This window comes from Callorhinus ursinus, unplaced genomic scaffold (genome assembly GCF_003265705.2).
Source record: "Callorhinus ursinus isolate GAN/ISIS: 27379988/994484 unplaced genomic scaffold, GSC_fseal_2.0 scaffold2, whole genome shotgun sequence".
NCBI classification, from domain to species: Eukaryota; Metazoa; Chordata; class Mammalia; order Carnivora; family Otariidae; genus Callorhinus; species Callorhinus ursinus.
This window is the reverse complement of record NW_027397064.1, coordinates 36,966,827-36,988,294: the sequence shown is the minus strand read 5'-3', so window position 1 is coordinate 36,988,294 and position 21,468 is coordinate 36,966,827. Positions and strand designations below refer to the sequence as shown.

Below are 21,468 nucleotides of genomic sequence, written 5' to 3'. Positions count from 1 at the left end.
GTTCCATCACAGAAACAGAAGAGCAATGCTGATATTTAAAAGGCAATACCTAGCAGGAAGGGAAAAATGAAGGGGGGACAATCGGAAGGGGAGATGAACCATGAGAGACGATGGACTCTGAGAAACAAACTGAGGGTTCTAGAGGGGAGGGGGGTGGGGGGATGGGTTAAAAAAAAAAGAACAAGATGGGTCAAAATCAATGGAATAATATTTCTTCAACGAAAATAACTGTTACCACTCACAATAGTTAAAATAATACAAACATTATTTGACTTAATCCCCCACAGAAATTTCATGATATGTGCATTACTGATTCATTTTGCAGATGACTGGTTGATGGTTAGAGAAGCTTTGTGACTTACCCTTACCCACACCAACCAGACATGATATGGCTGGAATTTAAACCATGTCTTTCTCAATACCACAGAGGACATTAGAGGAAGGAAGGGAAAACTGAAGGGGGGAATCAGAGGGAAGATGAACCACGAGAGACTATGACTCCGGGAAACAATCTGAGGGTTTCAAGGGAGGGGGAGGGGGAGGGGGTAGCCCGGTGATGGGTATTAAGGAGGGCACGTGTTGTAATGAGCACTGGGTGTTATATGCAAATAATGAATGATGGAACACTACATCAAAAACTAATGATGTAATGTATGGTGACTAACAATAAACCACGTCTTTCTCTAAAAAAAATAAAATAAAATAAAAGGCAGTACTAAAACTGTTGTGATAGATGTCATGGGGCTCCCCAGGGCAGATCCTGATCACTGCCCATCCACTGAGCTTCCTCCTTGCCAAATGAACCCCAATTTTATCCAAGGCAACAATGTTCCCTGTTAAAAATACTCACCTCTCCAGAATGCCTTGCAGCTAGGGGTGGCATGTGGTGTAGCCCTGGCCAGTGCAATGGAAATGGAAGTCTACTGGGTGGGACTTCCAGGAAAGCTATTATTTTCCTGAGCTAAAAAGGGCAGACTCAATAATCCTTTTTGCTCTTCCCTCTCCCCTCTTCTTGGATGAGAGCCACATGCTAAGGACGGCAGAGCAAGAAGCCAGAAGTAACCATGACAAGTCCTTCAGCTCTGAACCACCTGCCTTCATGCTTCTTGCTACCGAGGCAACAGTAAATTGGTTTCGGTTTCTGTTAATCTGCACCTTAACACAATTCCTAACAGATATACATACCACCCTAAAAATCAGTGATTTAGACTCATCATGCCTGACTTGATCTAGAATCCCCACGACTGGATCACTGCTTGAGTCTAGGCCACAAAGATACTTGCTACCCGTCTAAAAGAGAGTTTAGCGGGCAGACCTGCTTGGGTGGAGAGAGAGACTCTCATGTTTTTGCAAAAAAAAAAAAAAATGTACTTTTTTTAAGCTATTAGTCACTTGGAAGGCACAAAAAGCTGGACCCTGCAAGAAACAAATATAGGCATAGGGAGTAGAAGGTGTCCAGTCATTTAAAATGCTTTTTTTAAATGTGGCTATGCACATAGCAAATTTTCTGAAAATATTATTGTGAGCGTTTCCTTTTGAGCCTTCAGGAAAGATGAGGCAGCATTACATCTTGTTTTAAGGACCAAGCACCAGGATCACAGTGAAAAAGAACAGCGGTAGTAAAACGGCACTTGTTAATGTGACCTCACTATAAGAGGTTTGCACTTCTGGTGTTACTAACCCTTTCTCCTAAAGCCATCACGTAAGCCAAACAAAGGATACGCTTCTGACAGAAGTGAACCTGAGGCTCCACACATCCCTTACATGCTTCCTAGAAAAGAACTTTGACAAAGAACCAGTGTCAGCATCTCTTGTTCCAAGAAGGGTCACTAAGAAACTCTTTCTTTGCCAGCCACATCCACTGCAAGGTAGAAATTCTGCCCCATGTGAAGTAGGAAATAAGGGAGAACAGTGATGGGTGCTTGTTTCTAAGAGCCTTTACCAAGAAACAGATCCAGCTCCTGTGGGTTGGGATAAGCCATATATCTCTGACTTTAATTCCCCTCATTTGTTCATAGGTCATGTAGACAACTCCATTTGGTTAAATTATGAAACTTAAAGAAAAAAAAGATGAGTTGAAGCAAAATGTTGAAAATGTACTGTTAAGTATTCAGGCTCCGATGGAATTCAAATGTCCCATAAAGATGAGAAATGGGTCAGAATTAGGATGAGCAAGCCCACAGCAGAAGTTTGATGGATCTCTTCTGATTAAAAATGCCACAGCAAGCGACCCACCCTGTAAATCTCCATGGAGAAGATCTTATTCCCCACCAAGCACAGAGTCTGTCACATAGCAGACACCCAAGCTGATTAATATTCTGGTTATTCTAGATAGAAATTTGTCTCTGATGAAAGGATGTTTCTGATAATCTATTATCTCTGACAGAGACAAGCACCTCTGCCAACAAGTGGCAGCTACACTTCACTGAAAATATCAAGTCCATATAAATAAGCCAGCTTAGGAGCACAGAGTACAAATTATTTTGATATGATTATCACAGCCTCCACCAAGACTACAGCTCCTACTGTAGGAGTAGACTACAGATAACTAGCATAACGTCGGCCAGCCTTGGCCATGCCACATAAAGAACAATGAGAATAACTCATTCCTTTCCTTTGGTTCAAGACCAATTTTAATTAGTCCCTACTTTCTTCTTTAAGTAGGTTAACACCTTTGTTTAGGTTGCAGTCAATTCTAGTCTAGACCCAGAACACCTTTTCAGTGACAGCATTTCTACACTGAGATCTATTTTTCATGGATATCTGAGGACAGAATATTTTTTTCCCAGATTGTACGAGTTGTTTTTCTTTCCCACATATATGGGAAAAACAACTCATACTATATATATATATACTATCATATATATATATGATTCGGTCTTTTTTAAATGCCCTAAATCCAAAGAAGAAAAATAACTGAGGATGAAATGGTATACCAAAGAAAGGGCCCTAAATCCCCTACAACTATAATGTAGACATAATTATGAATCTATTTTTTTTCCTCCACTGAATAAACGTTGTGATAGATCAAAAAAACGTTGGCCTTTAAAACCAATTATCAACTGTTGCATTTATACTTGGCTACTTCCTTTCCCCATTTCTCTTAACAACTATTCAAATCTGTCCCACTGTCCTCACATTCCATAGCTAATTTTCACGCTCTGATTTGGAACAGGGTACCATTCAAAACATGTAGAACATTAGGCCTCGTCTCCCTAATACCATGTTTTCTATATCCATACCTACTCCTTGCCTTCTTGCCCAGGGTTCTACCCCCGTTATGGCATAGCCTTTGACCCAATCCCCTCCACCAATCACCTTCTCTCACCTTGATTTTTAGTTTCTTCCTTTCAACCTAAAAACATGTCAGCTTCCATGAGGCACACTTCCTGGTTTTGCTTTTGCTCTTTGAACATTACCTTCCTTCCTCCCTTTTCCATTCTCATTTTTACTTCTCTTCCTACTAGGATTAAAGTGTCTGTTTTCCAATTGAAATAGTCTTATTTTGGGGGCACCTGGGTGGCTCCGTCAGTTAAGCATCTGCCTTCAGCTCGGGTCATGATCTCAGGGTCCTGGGATCGAGTCCTACATCAGGCTCCTTGCTCAGTGAGGAGCCTGATTCTCTCCCTCTCCCTCTGCCACCCTGCCCTGCTCGTGCTCTCTCTCATTCTCTCACTCTGTGTCAAATAAATAAATAAAATCTTAAAAAAAAAAGAAATAGTCTTATTTTCTAGGAGCGCATATTCTAGATCCTTGGTAACTTTCAAGCTGGAACATAATTACAAAAAAGAAACACGGAAGATGTTTAATTCATGTACCTAAATACCTTTTTTATATCTAATTGTGTTTGGTATGGTTTATATAAAGCTTGTCCACTCACGTCTCATATGTCTTCTTTGTTCTCTTACAAGTCTAGTTGGCAGTACATTTTCTCTAAATAGAAAAGCAAAGTACATACACACAAAAAGCCCTAAAAATCCTTTCAATAATATTATGGAACATGATCACAAAAACTTGAAAATCTTCACTCCTCCCTATTTTAGCAGCCCATGATACTTTTGCAAAGTGATTTCATTTAGTATTTTTTTAATTACTCTTTAGCACTATTCCCATTCATTCTGTTATTAATCCCGGAATTAATTCTGTTAAGTCTGTTTCTCCAAGGGAGAAACAAAGTGTTTGGACCAAGAAAACAAAGGCATAGAGATAGAAGATTATACCACACACAAAACTCTCTTAACTATAGAGCACAGCGGCTCAGAGGATTTTCTCAGATCTAATTAATCAGGTCAGAAACAGGACCCCCTTTCCTTAATTAAAACCACATTATCTTTAGGAGGAACATGTTGGGGACTTAAACAAATTCTCTCTATAAGCAAACTTACCAACATGTCCTTCACACTCACTAGGAAACAAATCATCACTGGCCACGTTTCCCTTTAGCTAATTGATCCTCCACAGCAATGATTGCCCAACTCCATTGCTCTAAATATCCTGAAGGCTTCTTTAAAATGCAGATTCCTGGGCTGCTCTTCCAGAGATTTTGGTTCTGTAGGTTTGAGTTAGGACGCAGGAATCTGAATTTTAGCAAATACCCCATGGGGTTGATTCCAACAGAGATATTACTACAAAGGCCACACATGGAAAAACTCTGTTCTATGGTTATTTCCAGGGATACTGAGCAATCACAGCAATGCTTTGGACCCTGTTCATCGCTGACAACTAACTGTCCCTCTCATTTGTTAGCTTGTTCATCCATTCATTCATTGAAAAGCATTTATTGACCGCCTACTACAGAAGAGGAGGAACACCCATTTCCTGCCATCGGGAGTTCATGGTGTGGTGGGGGAGACTGGCACACAAAGTACAATGCAAAGTCAAGAGTGCCATGACCAGGCTATGCACACTTTATACAGTGTTAAAGAGGAACAGAGGGGACTAATCAGCACTCCCTGTGACTGTGTATAGCTCATATGGCTCTGGATCTACCAAGTTTGATGTATCTTTGCAAGGCACACATGGAGATCTTTGGGAGATCTACACATTTAAGCCAGTCATTAAGGTGTCTCAGGCACTCCTTTGCTTCACTGTTCCATAGACATACAGCTTTACCACCGGGGCTCATTTTTTAGTTCTACGAATGGTCATCAGAAGCAATAAGCAAGTGGCCATATTTAGAGCTGAATTCAGTGGTAAAAGTTACTGTTGTTGCCTGGGCCCCAGGATGTTATCTTTTTCATCTTTGGAAAAGTACGGTTAATTATATTAACCTACAACATGATTGTAAAGATTAATTAAATAATGAATGCTCTTCTAAAATGCCACAAAAAGCTAAAATCATGTAAGCAGAAAGACTTTTAATTCTCTAGAACTCTTCCTTCCCCATAATATTTCATATGCAGAGATCACTGTGAAAATTACCTTTAAAGGATTTTTTTTTCCTGTACATGATTTTTGGATTCCAGAAAATGTCCTCTGAATAGACTTTTAAGATAATAAGAGAATAGGGAGGGTATGTGCTATGGTGAGTGCTGTGAATTGTGTAAGACTGTTGAATCACAGACCTGTACCTCTGAAACAAATAATACATTATATGTTAAAAAAAAGAAGAAGATAGTAGGAAGGGAAAAATGAAGGGGGGGAAATCGGAGGGGGAGACAAACCATGAGAGACTATGGACTCTGAGAAACAAATTGAGGGTTCTAGAGGGGAGGGGGGTGGGGGGATGGGTTAGCCTGGTGATGGGTATTAAAGAGGGCACGTATTGAATGGAGCACTGGGTGTTATATGTAAACAATGAATCATGGAACACTATATCAAAAACTAATGATGTAATGTATGGTGATTAATATAACATAAAAAAGATAGTAAGAGAATATACAGGATACATGACCAGACATCTCAAACATATCCAAACATAATTTGGATTTGCAAATGTTTCTTTGTCTCTGTTAATATTTCCAAAATCTCCATAGAGTGCTGGAGATAAAATAGGAACAAATATATATACATTCAAAGCCTTCACTCCTCTATCAATCAACCCAGGGGAGTTAAGAAAAGATGAGGAATTTTTTGAGAAAGATGCCATGTGATAGATTGTACCAGAGAGATGAAAAATGATGCTTGCAAATTTTCTTTTGCTTTAAAGTAATCCCTCCCCACATTTTCTCACAAATGGCACAAATATCTAAGTTGTTTTAAATTACTCTCTGGATACTAACTGAATATAATTATGTCCTGAGACTGGGTCATACAGGGTCCTGGTTTATTCTGGCTGTATTGGAAAATTAGACGCCCTGGCATTTGGGATTTGGAGAACAATATGCTAAACTACAATTTGAATCAAAAGTATCATTGTAACCTGGGCAAAGAGCACAACTTCACAGGGACTGTGTGACGACTGTTTTTAACAGTTTTCTAAAAATTTTTGCAAATTTTCTACAAGTATGTATCAGGCAGGTTATGGAATCTTTCTACAACGGGACAGGGAGACTCAATGACTTTGGGATCTGAACTACATTGCAAGGGAAGAGTGTGTCTTTACCACAGACTGCACCACAGAGAATACCAATCTTATGAGGTGCTATGAGAATTCATTAACGACCTTCCTCATGAGTTTGCAAACATGACATTAGTTTTAACCTAGTCTCCCTAGATGCCCAATTCCTGACACCGACGCTCCCTCTGGTTGGTTATAGACTGAGTGCAAGACGTTCCTAGAGATTACAATCTTGATACCACAACACCAGCTGAGATGTACCCACTAACGACTGTGGTTTGGTTCTCACCTGAATAGCTATTTTCCTGTAGATACTGGAAAGAACTGCTGATTGTAATGTGCCAGAGATGGGAGAAGAAGGCACAGCACATCACAGGACAAAAAAAAGCAACAGCAACAACAGCAAAAGCAAGAGCTGATGGCCAGTCGGCAGGGTCTGGCCCTGGGAAACGTGTGCCTGGGAAGGCATGTGCATTGCAGCACCTGCAGGGTGGAGTGGGCGCACACGTGCTGATCCAAGGCCATGCACCCCCCAGTATGAGAGAGATGTCTTATGGTTATCTCCTCGGTGGCAGGCCATCGACCAACCTGGAGGATGGGCAATCTTTCACTAGATCCACACTGGGTGACTTATGGCCATGTCCTAAGCACCCCCCTCTGAGGGTGCCTCCTGAACATTCACACCTCCTGCCATACATCCAGCAAAGGCAGGATGCGCTGCTAAGCAAGTTCCTATGTAAAATACTTGATCCCAAGCTACTCAATTAACCACCAATAGATCGGTGAGAAGCAACACTTGAACTCATTTTGGCAAATACCTCCTAAGAGTTTCAGTCATGGCCCAGAATACCAGATAGTAAAAAGCAGTTCAGAGATGGCTTATATGCCAGGCACTGTTCTATTGCTCTGTCTTTATCACTTCATTGACACCTCTAACAATCCTTTGAGGTAGGCACCACTATCGGATTCTTAGTGATGGGAACTAAGGCATAGGGAAGTTAGAAAATCTGTCCAAGATCCCAAAACTAGTGTGTGCAAAGGGAGCCCAGAGACCATGCTCCTTGATGCTGTACCACACCTTCTACCTAGACCACTGTGAAGTTTGGATTCCATGCTGAGGATGACGGAAGATCACTGGAAGACTTAAAGCAGGGAAGTAACATGATCCACATTTCTAAAAAAATCCTCTGGCTGCTGTGTGCAGAGTGGACTGTCAAAAGACAAAAGGATGGTCCATGATGCTTCATGCCCAGGCCCAGCACCAAGTGCTGGAGCCATAACCTAAACATGACCCCCTCCCTCTGTCTCCAACTTTCCTGTGGAGACAGAGCTGTGGCAGCTATAAATAGCCAGCCTTAGTGCAAAAGGCTGTGAATCAATTCTAGACTCTCCCGTCCAACGACCCTGCGAGGTGACTCATCCACCTCTAAGCTCTCTCCAAGTCCAACCACCAGCCTGAATTTCACTCTCTAAGCCCACCATGCTCTTCCTGTCCCTCTCTTTATTCAAACAACTCCCGAAAGTCCAACTTTCCCACACCCAACCTTAATCAGTCAAAACAGAAAAGCTCAGATTCTCCGTCACTTAGTAACTCAGTAAAACCCTTAATGCAACATATTTAATATATCACTGCCTTTAATCCACATGGGCCTTCTATTCACCAACAGAAGTATGCTTTATGTTTTTAGGTACAAATCATTTATTACAGGTACCAAGAGAGTAATACACCGCTGGATAATGCTGTTGCCAGGCAGCAGCTATTAGGTGATGGTAAGATCTCAGAACTTTGAGAAAGAGCAGATCTGAGTTTAAATTCCATCTCTCTCATTTACTGGATCCATAACCTTGTGCAAGTCTTAAAACTGCATAGACTCCATTTCTCTAATCTACAAAATGATAACAGCACCTGGCTCAGAAAGCTGTGAGGAGTACTGGGTACAGTACTTGAACCCGGCACATATTAGGAGGCTACGTGTGTGGGGTTTAAAAAATTTTTAATCCATTTCCTCCTTCTTTCTAATTATGTTTTTCTTTTAATACCCAAAAGCACAGTTCCTCAATCTCATTTCCTTAGCTTTTACTTTTTAAATTTCTTTTAAATAAATTCATTTTATTCTAATTTCTCATAAATATATATAAATTAAAACAAAAGCATGCTAATTTATGTTTTTAGAGACTGCTTTCTTTCTTAATCTGGATGCCAAATGAGCAGACAGAAGTGCAGTCCATACATACAATGATAGCACATTATGCTATTACACACAGAACACAGTCTCTCACACAGAGTAGATCAATCTGCACAGTTCTTGAGTGGAAGGTCACTCAAAGCATAAAATTCTGTCAATGACCTTTAAGCTCAGCTTAACAAAGAACGAGCAGAGATATCTTCATCTCCCTACATAATGAAACTTGGATTGTGAATACCGTGTTTAACTGGGAAATTTCTCTTGTGGCACTATGTGTGTTAAAAAGTTGCCAGGAATGACAATGAGGTTTTGATTATATATCTATCCCTCTTTCTTTCTTCTAATGATTTTTTTAATACCATACATATACTAAGCGCTCACTCAAAGATAATCCTTTTAATACTAAGTGAAGTTTAAAAGCAACCTCCAGATCTTTCAAGGATGTTACTTTTACATGAACCTAATAGCTGCAGATTCTGAGAAATGTACAACCATTATAAAATATAAAGTTCATCACAAAAGCACCCTTCAGTTAGGGGTAAATCACATCTTTGATCTTAGTGAGCTCATACAATAAGGATCAGGAACAATAATAGCTAACTTGATTTAAAGAAGGAGGTTACCCTTACTGAAGTAACCAAATACTTATTGGAGCTAATCCAAACTCAGTCTGAAAATATTAGTTGGAAGTATGTGAGAGCGATCTTTCTGGAACATTCATTGCTACTAATCCTAAAGAAAAATGTTGCAAATGTGCCTATTCTCCATGGGTCCCTCCCCATAATGCTTGATCAGAAGATGAACCACTTTCCCAGAGATTAGACTGCTCACCTGAATCCTTACTAAACCATCAACTTACTTTTCATTAAACTAGGTATTTATCTATGTTTCCAAATGCTGGGTCCAATACACCGTAGCAATGGTAGCATCCTTGGCTCTCGAGCACCAAATGCCAGTGGTGTGCTATATGACAAAAAATAAATAAATAACATCCTCACCCACCTTGAGGACCACTGATTGGCATTTTGTAGCCAAAAAGTAAATTTTTTCATTGAAAAAGGATTAGGATAGAACTGAAATTTTGCCCTGGATTCATCCTATCTTTTAAACAATTAGAACAGATTTCAAAGCTTTATAGAAAGCTGGGTCAGTTTACTACAACTGCCACAAGAAAATCTTAATAAAAACTTTATTTTATTCTCAAATTAAAGTTTTGTTGTAAGATTGCTGTTAAATCGAGTTTCTAAAATGTGAATGTCTGTGAATACTTGTCCATATAAACATTACATTACAAATAAATCGGCCTTAACATCTCATTCATGAGAGAAGAGCTTTAAAATCTGACAGAAAACATTATTATCCAGAGGCAGATAACCTGTCATAAAATCTATTTAGACTCAATCAAATGACATTTTAAGAAACATTATTGTAGGTAGGACCTGTACTTAACATCACAGTAAGGTACTTCCTTTGAAACCAGGGGGCTCTAGAAATTCAGCAAAGGTACTACATATTTATTTGTAAAAGTTTTAAATTTTTAAAAATATTTTTACTTTTTTATTTATTTATTTGACAGAGAGAGAGAGAGAACAAGTGAGAGAGAACATGAGTGGGGGGAGGGGCAGAGGGAGAGGGAGAAGCAGACTCCCCACTACTGGTGGGCTCCATCCCAGGACCCTGGGATCTTGATCTGAGCCAAAGGCAGACACTTAACCAACTGAGCCACCCAGGCGCCCCTTTTTGTAAAAGTTTTAAATGTTTTAATCCCAGCACTGATGGATGTCGAGTTGTCAAATGATTAAATATGATAAGCACACCACATAGTTTGTTAATGACTGTCCTAATCAAGCTGGAAGGGGACCACGTTTAAGAATGTTTCAAAGAGAAGGGCAGAGAGAACTGTAAATCCCAAATAGTTGAACTCAGAAATCGGGTGAGGGTAGAACTCATTTCACAGAACTTTCTAATTTCTTACCTCATATAATCCCAAAGAGTTTCTCTCTGCCTTTGTCAGGGTTGAATTCATCATCATTTCAAACCAGATTTAGGAAGCAGCAAGAAGAAACACGTTCCATTCTCCTTAAAATCATATACCTGGCCTACCCACTTGGCAATTTCATTCATAGAAGAGTCCAGAACTGCAGTCGGGCGGGTCTGGAGTCCTAACGTGGCTTTGCGAGCTCTGCGGGTCCACCTCACTGATGCTCCTGCTTCTCTTCTTCTTTCCCAAAGTTCTAGACATGAAATCCTAAGTGGGATTTGAGCAGACCTCTACCAGGAGACTCCTGTCCAGCTAAGAAAACACTGAGAGCCACTCCCACTTTTCCTCAAGACTGTCAGGCATCCTAAATGAAAAAACACAGCCTATTAGTGTCCCTTAGGCTGAGGCAGTCGTGGCCACACCCTGTAAAGGGTACAGGATGCAATTGCCCCATCCTCCCCTCGCCTTCCTTCCTTTGCTTTTTTCCATTGGGAAAATTCCAAAGAATGAGCTATGTGTACACACGCACACACACACACACACACACACACACACTCATACAGAGTGAGTGTTAACAAACTGACTGTTATCACAGAGAAGGGAGTTTTCTGTCTGATTTACTAAGAATAGAGTGGTCATTATCAGGAAACTTTAATTTACTACTATGATTAATTAGATATAGCATTCATTTAGGGTATTGAAAGAGGCTTACAGCATTCTAACTAATCCAGAATGAAATTTGTGGACTTGTAAATTCAAACTGTAAAAGTCAACTAAAACTTTTTGAAACATTATCTAGCTTTAATGAAAATCCAAAACTGTGGTTAGCAACCCTTAAGTTATCCTCAGATGTCATTTTTTTTAACATTTTATTTATTTGAGAGAGAGAGAGCACAAGCAGGGGGAGCAGCAGGCAGAGGGAGAGGCAGACTCCCCACTGAGCAGCGAACCTGGTAGGGACTTGATCCCAGGACCCTGAGATCATGACCTGAGCCAAAGGCAGACGCCCAACCTACTGAGCCACCCAGGTGTCCCTCAGATATCATTTTTAATGCAAAAATGGATGCAAAACCTCAATCTAGCTGTGCTCTTGTCTTATCCAAGGAAGAGGTTGTAGTGGAAGAATTTCCAGATGAGATGCATTGTTATTTAATGGAAAAGAGGCCTCCTGAAGCTGGCCCACCCAGGGCGGCTGACACAATTATTAAGTGTTGGTTGAATGGGTGAATGCAATCAAAGGCTGCAAGACGATATCTTTCCAGCAAACTTCCAGGAAAGCAAGATAAAATATCCTCATCAGTCACTATTTTGTTGTGAAGTGAGACAGACCAGATTTAAATTCTGTGCCACATTTAGTGGATGCAATTTTCTCTCTACCATTTCCTTAATCCCAACATAGTTTATCATAAAGCTTCCAGGGGCCACGGAGCTTGAGGCTGGTTCTATAATAGACTTTGTGGACACGGCAAGCCTGGCACTCCAGAATCACCACCAGGCCTCTTCTGACGTGTAAACTCTGCCCTAGCTTAGAACAAACCGAGTTGCTGACATTGGGTGGATTCTTGGGTGTGTGCTAGCAAACAACAGTAAGAACAAGCATGGACAAAATGCCCACAATGTACCAGGGACACATCACAGATGCTTTTGAAATAGTCTAATGAACAGCACTGTGCTCTAAGGCTGAGGTCGATAATGTTATTAGGCCTATGTTACAGATGAGGAAGCCAAGGCTCACAGAAAGGAAGTGATAACAAACAGCCAGGATTTCAGGGTTGGATCTGAATGGTACCCAAGCCCGAGCTCTTTTACAATATGCTGCCCTTCTCAGATAACACTCTGGAATATGGCAGTCACCTCACAAATTCGACTCAGTCACCAAAAGGAGGTTAGGAAAAAGAAGTCTAGAAAGGATGAATTCATTCCCTTTTATTGGCATCAAAGGTGGCTATAGCTTATGAACGACAGATTTCCCAACAATGTCAGCATCTCTGTTTTCATCTCCAGTCAAAAGTGTATAATCTTGAATGCTTGCTTACTTCCTAGTTATGGAACAAAAATTCTCCATGGGGCTGAAGAGAAGCTCATCTGATGCTCCCACCACTCTGGATTCCCACACCATGATTCTTTACCTTCCAAATCTGTAACATCTGCCAGATAGGCCACTTCAACTGAACTTTAGGTTCTGGTCCATCTATGTGTCACTGATGTTCACATGTGTCAAACAGGCTATTGTCCTATGTAAAGGAAACCTATGTCCCCACAGCACACACCATTGTCAAAAGAGACCTAGATTTCCAAGTTGATCAAGACACTTATAAAGTGGATCAAGCGAGGTTAGATGATGTTGGAGCTTAGACTTAAGGCCATCACATATGTGTACCTTTTCATAGAGATGGTCTTTCTTAAACGAGGAAGTTCAGCCAGTACTTCTTCAATCACAGTAGACTATTGCATTGAGAAGGTAGAGCCAGAAGGGCATAGTGTCAGACCTCGAAATTTATATATGCTATTCCTTTCTCCAAAGCACATCTCTGTGTGAGAAAGACCTCAAAAATCAACAAGAACAAATAAAATGGGAAGCACATCAATACCAAATTTGCATACATATAACATCTTAACATTTTCACTCGCTACAATAGCATATGGTGCCAGGCATTGGGAGATAGTTCTGAATAAGACAAACACAGTCCCTGCTTTTTCTTGCAGAGCTTCTATTTTAGAGAGAGGGAGAAACATTAAATAACAAATACAAAACGAATTCTTTGGTTACTATTATGATACACGCTACAAAGGAAAAAGAGGTGTTAAGAGAATGGGGGAGTTGCTGATATGACCCAGACCAGAAGTAAGAGAAACCTCCCGCAAGGAATTAATATGGGAACTAAGCTCTGAAGGATGGGGAAGGAGGAGAGGGAAGACAAAAGAGAGAACATTCCAGATGGAAGAGCTGTACAGAGGCCCTAGGGTGGGAAGGAGAGTGGTACTTTCAAGGACTAAAGGAAGACCAGTGTGACTAGAGCACAGAGGGTTAAGGGAGAGACGAGGCCAGTGAAGGAGGGAAGACTAGAAATTTTAAGCATCAGTGCAGAGGGAGAGAAAGGGAAACTTAAGAATAAGGGAATGGAAATTGTCCCTTTATCTCTTCTCCATAAGATCTTCCGAAAGCCAACTGGTATCACAACTGTCAACATTCAAAGTTATTAATCTAACAAGGATGCTCGTGGGTGAAACTCTGCTTTGTAGATGCTGAATGGATTAATCACAGAACATTAAAGACATCACTTAACTAAAGTAGCTTATTCCCAAAAGCTCACAGAATGAGTAAATCATGGGAATAAAAGGCAGAGCATCGGGAATATAGTCGGTGATACTGGAATAGGACCGTATGGTGACAGATGGCAGCTACACTTGTGAGCACAGCATAATGTATAGAGAAGTTGAACCACTATGGTGTACACCTAAAACTAATATAACATTGTGTACCAACTGTACTTAAATTAAAAAATTAAAATTAAAAAAAAGAACGAATAAGCTCCCCCCTCCAAAAAAAAAAAAAAGAGTAAAGCAAAGAAGAGCAAAGACAATTCTTGGATGACGATACAAATTGGCAATGGAAAAATTCAGCAGCGTCTCTTCCATCTATCTTTACGTGGGCATGAAAAACACAAAACAGAATCAGGGTAAGCACATCAGGAAGGCATGACCTTTTTCCTGAAAAGCCCATTATGAACTTCCTCTGTGTTTATGCATTTTGCATGTCTCCAAGTCTGACATCACTCATATGCATTATTTAGGTCCCATAGCAAGTGTCTGCCTGTCTGCTGCAACTTTTACTGGAGGCTTTTTCTTCTGACATTGTGTTCATTCAACAGCCAGACGAATGCTTGCCTCCTCATGGCTTTGTTTTCAGATGCCCCAAATCTTCCAATGGAAATACACATCATTCTGTGTATAAATCAGAAAACGTTTGAAACTCCATTCAGAAATGAGACAGCTGCTAAAAGATCCCTTGAACCTCAAATAAAAATCAGTTGACACATGCACATGAAATACACGGTTTTTAAAGTTTAGCTTAGAAACTGGTAGGTAATCAAATTAAACACAAATAATAAAGGCTATTATCTGTTACCTATTATGCACTTACCACATGCCAGGCACTATGAGTGTGTATACACACTCCCTCATTCAATTCTCAGAGTAACCTTCTGGGCTAATCATGACAATCCCTAAGAAAACTGAGGGACAGAGAGGCTGAATAACTTGCTCACACATAGCTAAAACCCAGGGCAAAAAGCTATCTGAATTTCAAATTGAGCGTCTGCATGACATCAAAGCTTATCCACACATTGCCCATTATTATACAACTTCCCCCCAAAATAACTAACTACCATTTATCAAGTGACAAGAACTATACTTGACATTTTAGAATCATTCACTGATAGAATTCTCCCAGCAATTCTGAGATAATAAGTATTATCCCTAAGACAAGGGAAGTGAGCTCGGGGAGGTCTGGTGACTTGATCCGGGGCACATAATCACAAGGCTCAAAGGTGCAGAGCAAGATTTTCCAGAAGTCTCCTCAGTTTCACAACAGCCACATTTCTGAAGAATTCTGAATTCAATAAGAGTAAGTATGGGCATATTTTCTTAGGGTCTTGTAGTTTCATCTAGGAAATTATCATTATGCTTTGGAAGATAGTAATGTCCCCAAAAGACTGATTTTCTCATCTTAAGTGGATAAGAAAAATCCCTTTATCGATGTCCACTCAAGCAAAATATCAGAACTGTGATCCACTGCTTTCATAAACAAGAATAAATGACCCTCATTTTTCTAACAGACTGATACACACAAGCAGACGTAATGTGCCAAACACATGAAAGGTATACACAAATAAGAATAAATGTGGTTTTATTCCTTTCAGTAATTTCCACAACAGGATTAAAGAACCAGCTATAATAGTGTCTCCTTTATTTGACTGACCTGTACCTGGAAGCTTGAAGGATGTATTTCTCCTTATGGGTGAATTTTGTATAAATATCTAAGAATATTATATTTTTACTTACTGATGAATTTTGTATTAACCCTATGTTAATGTACTGTTAACAAAATATTAGGTGGTTTATGTATAATCCCACCTCACTCACTGAATTCATAACAACTGTTTAATTACATGGCTAATGGGTTCTGCAGCTATGCTATTTATTATTCCAAATAAAATTATATTGTAAAGCAGGGTGAATGTAAGAATAGATTTTAGGCATGTAACACTCTGAAAATAAAATGAATCCAATAAGGAAGGATATAAAACTATTTTATTTGTATTCGTATGTTGTTTCTGTCTGTAAAATGAGAACACTACCTTTTTCCAGTTATGCTATGCATGTGACTAAGAAAGCAATGAACTCAATAATATATCCTGAAGATTCTCCGCTAAAAGCACATATGTAGAGACTCTACTATAGCCACACAAGGAACACTTTCAGGATTTATCATTTACCACCATAGTGCATGATGTAGAATCAAATAATCACATAGATTCCCAAACCCTGAAAGAATTCTGATATAGCTGGTACTAGAACTCCACATTAAGAAACTTGTCTACAGTCTCAAAATCTAATTAGACCGTACATTAACATACGTGTATATGTGAATGTCACATTTGATTTTGCAAATGTGTTTTATTAGACGATAAAAAACAGACATGCATCTTTGTACCCTACCCTAATAGGTCTCATGATGATTATGATCAATCCATTTTAAAAGAAGAAAAAAGTGAGTATAATAGGAAGACAAGCAAGTGCAGAAAAAAACAAAGACAGAACGGGATGCTAACATGAGAAAAAAAGTTTTTGTTTGTACATAAATCTAGAACACTACTCCTCAAAATATAGGGCATGGATAAGCACTGGCCCATGAACTTACTGTTAATGATCTGAGATAAAGACAGAAATTGAACATGAGCCTTTAGAAACTTTTACAGAAATTTGCCAGAGTAATTTTGAATCTGTTCAATAATAATAATAATGAAAATGTGGACTTATATTTTATAGATCCTGTTTTTATTTCATTTCATTTTTCTCTTTTTATTTCATTTTTCTAAGCTTATTTTTATTCTATTTCACAAAAGATCGGTGTCTATGATGGAACTGAATGACTAGAGGGAATTTGAGAAGAATTAAGGGCTCTAGAGGGTCTTGCTCCATCCAGGGAGCTCAGGATTGGATACATATGGCTTTCTGTGATACTATCTCAAAGGCTAGCAGCCAGAAAGAATTTATTGAATGAATGTCTGCAAGAACATCCTTAACTTCTCATACTAGCTCACTCTGAATCTGTCAGCAATATATGAATCTACACGTGTTTGTGAATCTATCAATTTTTCTTTTTAGCTTGTACCGCCTCTTAGAATAACACTTTAGTAAAATTTCCTAAAAAAACTACTTTCGATGCATAGAACATTGCACTTATAAATGTATGTCTCTCAAATTTCAAACAGACCCTTGGATTTTAACATTTGAGGACTCTGTGAAGAACATCATCATATTGATACCCCATCCGTGAGTCTTTGCTCACATGAATCCATTGTTGCAGGCTGTTCTCAGTAAGTAGGTCTTTAAACTGCTTTGGTCATCTTAGTATTAGGTCCTTATTAGCTATCTAATGATTTTCATATTTGGCAATGACACCAGTAATAATAAGCACAAAGTCTCAATACATTATATTTTAAGTACATGGGATACAGATCTCATTTTGCAGTTTTCCTGCTTCCTGGTAAACCGAATAGTAATTCTCTCCTTTACTGAGACTTGCATTAGAGACAGCAATAAAGTTCAATTCTAGACATATTCTCACAATTCCAGCTCAAGTCAGTATACTCCTTGGTGGCCCCTGCAGTTGCTACTTTTGCCATGTGAGTGTTGCCAAGAATAACTTTTTCTCCTCCAAGTTAAATATGGTGTTTATAAAAGGTGTGGGGCAGAGACTCTGGCAGCATGTATCTGTACACACAACAGACAAAGTCACAATAATAGCAACTGTGCTCCTACTTGCCAAGATCTCTAGTCAGGAAGAATGAACAAGGAGGATTTTTTCCCCTAAATAATTGTGTCCCCTTTTTAAAGAGAATAAAGCCAACCTTTAAATATGTAAGTTTGTTCTGTAATGTTTAAAAGGTATAAGTTGTCATACACTAAATTTATTCGTTATGTTTTCTTAACATGTTTTAATAGAATTTAGGACATTTAATCAGTCACTTATATGACTATGAACTCTCCAACAGCTTCTAAGTACAGAATAGCACTGGTTCTGCAGCCCAAATGGACAGCTATTAGCTGTGTGACCTTGCCAAATGATCAACCTTCCTAAACGTTAGTCCATCTATAAAATGGGGACAATACCAATGCATGACCAGCACAATTTTGAGAGGACTGGAAAGCTACGTATAGTAAGTGGACAGTGCCTGGTAAAAAGTATTTACTCATAGTCAATAAATTCTCAGATATTAGTGCTGTTATTCTCAACAGAGAAGACTCTAAATCATTGAAATACCTGGAGAAGTTTGTGGAATTTTATTTTTGCAACAAATATTGACACTAAGTAGATATTGCCACCAGGAAGGCAGCTGGCTAGATGAACTGACCCCCAGCGTCTCCCTGATCTAGGGTATTTGGCATGATTAAACTGGGCACAGATTCAATACTTTCACTAAAATTCAAATAACATCTTCAGAGAAAAAGAGTTATGTTAATATTAGCCTTTTATTGTACTACATACATTTGTTTCAGCTATCACTTTGGGAAAGGTTAAGTGAAAGCAGATAAAACTAAAATCACAAGACATCTTTGTAAAAGTAGGTGGCATTCATCCAAAATGCCTTTCCTGGAACAAACTGTAACAACTCGTTTCACTCCCGCCCTTTCCTACCAAGCTATATTTAAGGGTCTGTAAGCATTTCCATCACAAATTGCTGTCATCAGGAATTATAATTTTACCTTCTAATCTGTTTTAGAGTTTATAAATAAACACTCAATTGAATTTTTAAAAAGCTATTGTTTTTTATATTTAAAAACTCTCTTCAGTAAAGGATAATAGTACAAGGGGAAAAAAAAAAGAAACACCAGAAAAGTAAGGATTATTTTACACATGAAAAAAAAAAATTGTCTGCCACGGCTTAATAAGCAAAATAAGACACCTGTTCTAGAAATATGTGCCACCTAAGATTACATAAATTCAGTGATCGTGTCATGATCTATAAAAATCAGAAACTAGGTAAGTATCCAAAAATAAATGTATAGGTACATTATGGCACTAGCCAGCCATGTTAAAGAATATTATGTTGCCATCACACAATGTCCCCAAATAATTTTTAATGACATGGACAATGTTCATGATATAATAAGTGAAAAGGCATACTGCAGAGCATATGCACAATATGAGCTTAATAGGGCTTAAAAATACATATAATATTTCCACCAACACAAAGCTTCCTTTTTCTCCATGTCTTCATCAACACTTACTGTTTCTTGTCTTTTTGATTTTTGCCATTCTGACAGCTGTATGGTGATCTCTCATTGTGGTTTTAATTTGTATTTCCCTGATGATGAGTGATGTTGAGCATCTTTTCATGTATTTGGTGGCCATCTGTATGTCTTCTTTGGAAAAAAAAAAAAGGCTATTCAGATCTTCTGCCCATTTTTTAATCAAACTGTTTGGTTTTATGGTGGTGAGTTATATGAAGTTCTTTATGTATTTTGGATATTAGCTCCTTAATGGATATATCATCTGCAAACATCTTTTCCCATTCAGTCGGTTGCCTTTTTGTTTTGTTGATGGTTTCCCTCACTGTGCAAAACCTTTTAATTTGATGAAGTCCCAACAGTTTATTTTTGCTTTTGTTTTCCTTGCCTTAAGAGACATATCTAGATTCCTGGAGTGATGGGGGGTGGGAGGAATGGGGTGGCTGGGTGATAGACATTGGGGAGGGGATGTGCTATGGTGAGTGCTGTGAATTGTGCAAGACTATTGAATCACAGATCTGTACCGCTAAAACAAATAATACATTATATGTTAAAAAAAAAAAAAAAAAGAAGAAGAAGATAGCAGGAGGGGAAGAATGAAGGGGGGGAAATTGGAGGGGGAGATGAACCATGAGAGACGATGGACTCTGAAAAACATACTGAGGGTTCTGGGGGGAGGGGAGGATGGGTTAGTCTGGTGATGGGTATTAAAGAGGGCATGCTCTGCATGGAGCACTGGGTGTTATATGCAAATAATGATTCATGGAACACTACATTAAAAACTAATGATGTAATGTATGGTGACTAACATAACATAATAAAAAAATATAAAAGGAAAAAAAAGAGACATATCTAGAAAAATGTTGCTACAGCCGATGTCAGAAAAATTACTGCCTGTGCTCTCTTCTAGGATTTTTATGGTTTCAGATCTCACATTTAGGTCTTTAGTCCATTTTGAGTTTATTTTTGCATATGGTGTTGGAAAGTGGTCCAGTTTCATTCTTTTGCATGTAGCTATCCAATTTTCCCAACTTCATTTATTAAAGAGACTGACTTTTCCCCATTGTATATTCTTGCCTTCTTTGTCATAAATTAATTTGCCATATAAGCATGGGATTATTTCTGCACTCTCTATTCTGTTCCATTGACCTGTGTGTCTATTTTTGTGCCAGTACCATAATGTTTTGATTACTATAGCTTTGTAATATATCTTGAAATCTGGAATTGTGATACCTACAGTTTTGTTTTTCTTTCTCAAGGCTGCTTTGGCTATTTGGGGTCTTTTGTGGTTCCATATAAATTTTAGGATTATTTGTTCTAATTCTGTGAAAAATGTTGTTGGTATTTTGATAGGGATTGCACTGAAGCTGTAGATAGCTTTGGGTAGTATAGACATTTTAACAGTTTTTGTGGAACACAGTATGGAGGTGCCTCAAAAAATTAAAAATAGAAATACCATATGATCCAATAATTCCACTACTGGGTATCTACCCAAAGAAAATGAAGACACTAATTTAAAAAGCTATATGCATCCCTATGTTTATTGGAACATTATTTACAATAGCTAAGATATGGAAGCAATCTAAGTGTCCCCTGACAGATGAATGGGTAAGGAAGCTGTAGGTATACACACACACACACACACACACACACACACACATATTACACAGCCATAAAAAGGATGAGATGTTGCCATCTGTCACAACATGGATGGACCTAGAGGGTATTATGCTAAGTCAAATAAGTCAGACTGAGAAATGAATACCACATGATTTCTCTCATATGTGGAATCTAAAAAACAAAAGAAATGAATAAGCAAACATACAAAAAAGCAGAATCAGACCTATAAATACAGAGAACAAATTAATGGTTGTTAGAGGGAAGGGGATGAGTTGCTGGGCAAAATGAGTGAAGACATACATACAGGCTTCCAGTTATGGACTGAATAAGTCATGGGAATAAAAAGCACAGTGCAGGGAATATAGTCAATGATACTGTAACAGCGTTGTATGGTGACAGATGGGAGCTACACTTGTTCTGTGCATAGCTGGACATCTAGAGAAGCTGAATCACTTTGATGTACACCTGAGACTAATGTAAACATTGTGTGTCAACTATACTCAAAAAAATTTTTTCAAAACACACATAATATTTATGAAAATAAAGTTGTAAAAGGAACACACTAAAATGTTTATAGTAATTACTGCTTGGCAGGAAGACCTAAGTGTTTCTTATATTGTTCCATATTTTCCAATTTGTCTCTAATGAACTTATCCTACATTAAT

General features: G+C 38.6%; 1 protein-coding gene across 9 annotated transcripts in view; it reads right to left on the bottom strand.

Annotated features, from left to right (window-relative positions):
• Positions 1-21,468, bottom strand: part of HECW2 (HECT, C2 and WW domain containing E3 ubiquitin protein ligase 2) — a 349,247-nt gene that overhangs the window by 148,639 nt on the left and 179,140 nt on the right. For 2 of the 9 annotated variants that reach the window (XM_073880922.1, XM_073880935.1), the window contains exon 1: positions 10,661-10,997. The exons of 6 other annotated variants lie outside the window; for them this stretch is intronic. Coding sequence is in view for 1 of the 3 variants with exons in the window: in XM_073880920.1 (XP_073737021.1) it covers positions 19,184-19,211 (28 nt within the window). In the remaining 2 variants the exon portion in view is untranslated. Of the gene's footprint in view, positions 1-10,660; positions 10,998-19,183; positions 19,222-21,468 lie in introns of those variants that run through there. One more of the 9 variants, XM_073880920.1, reaches the window with a different exon arrangement.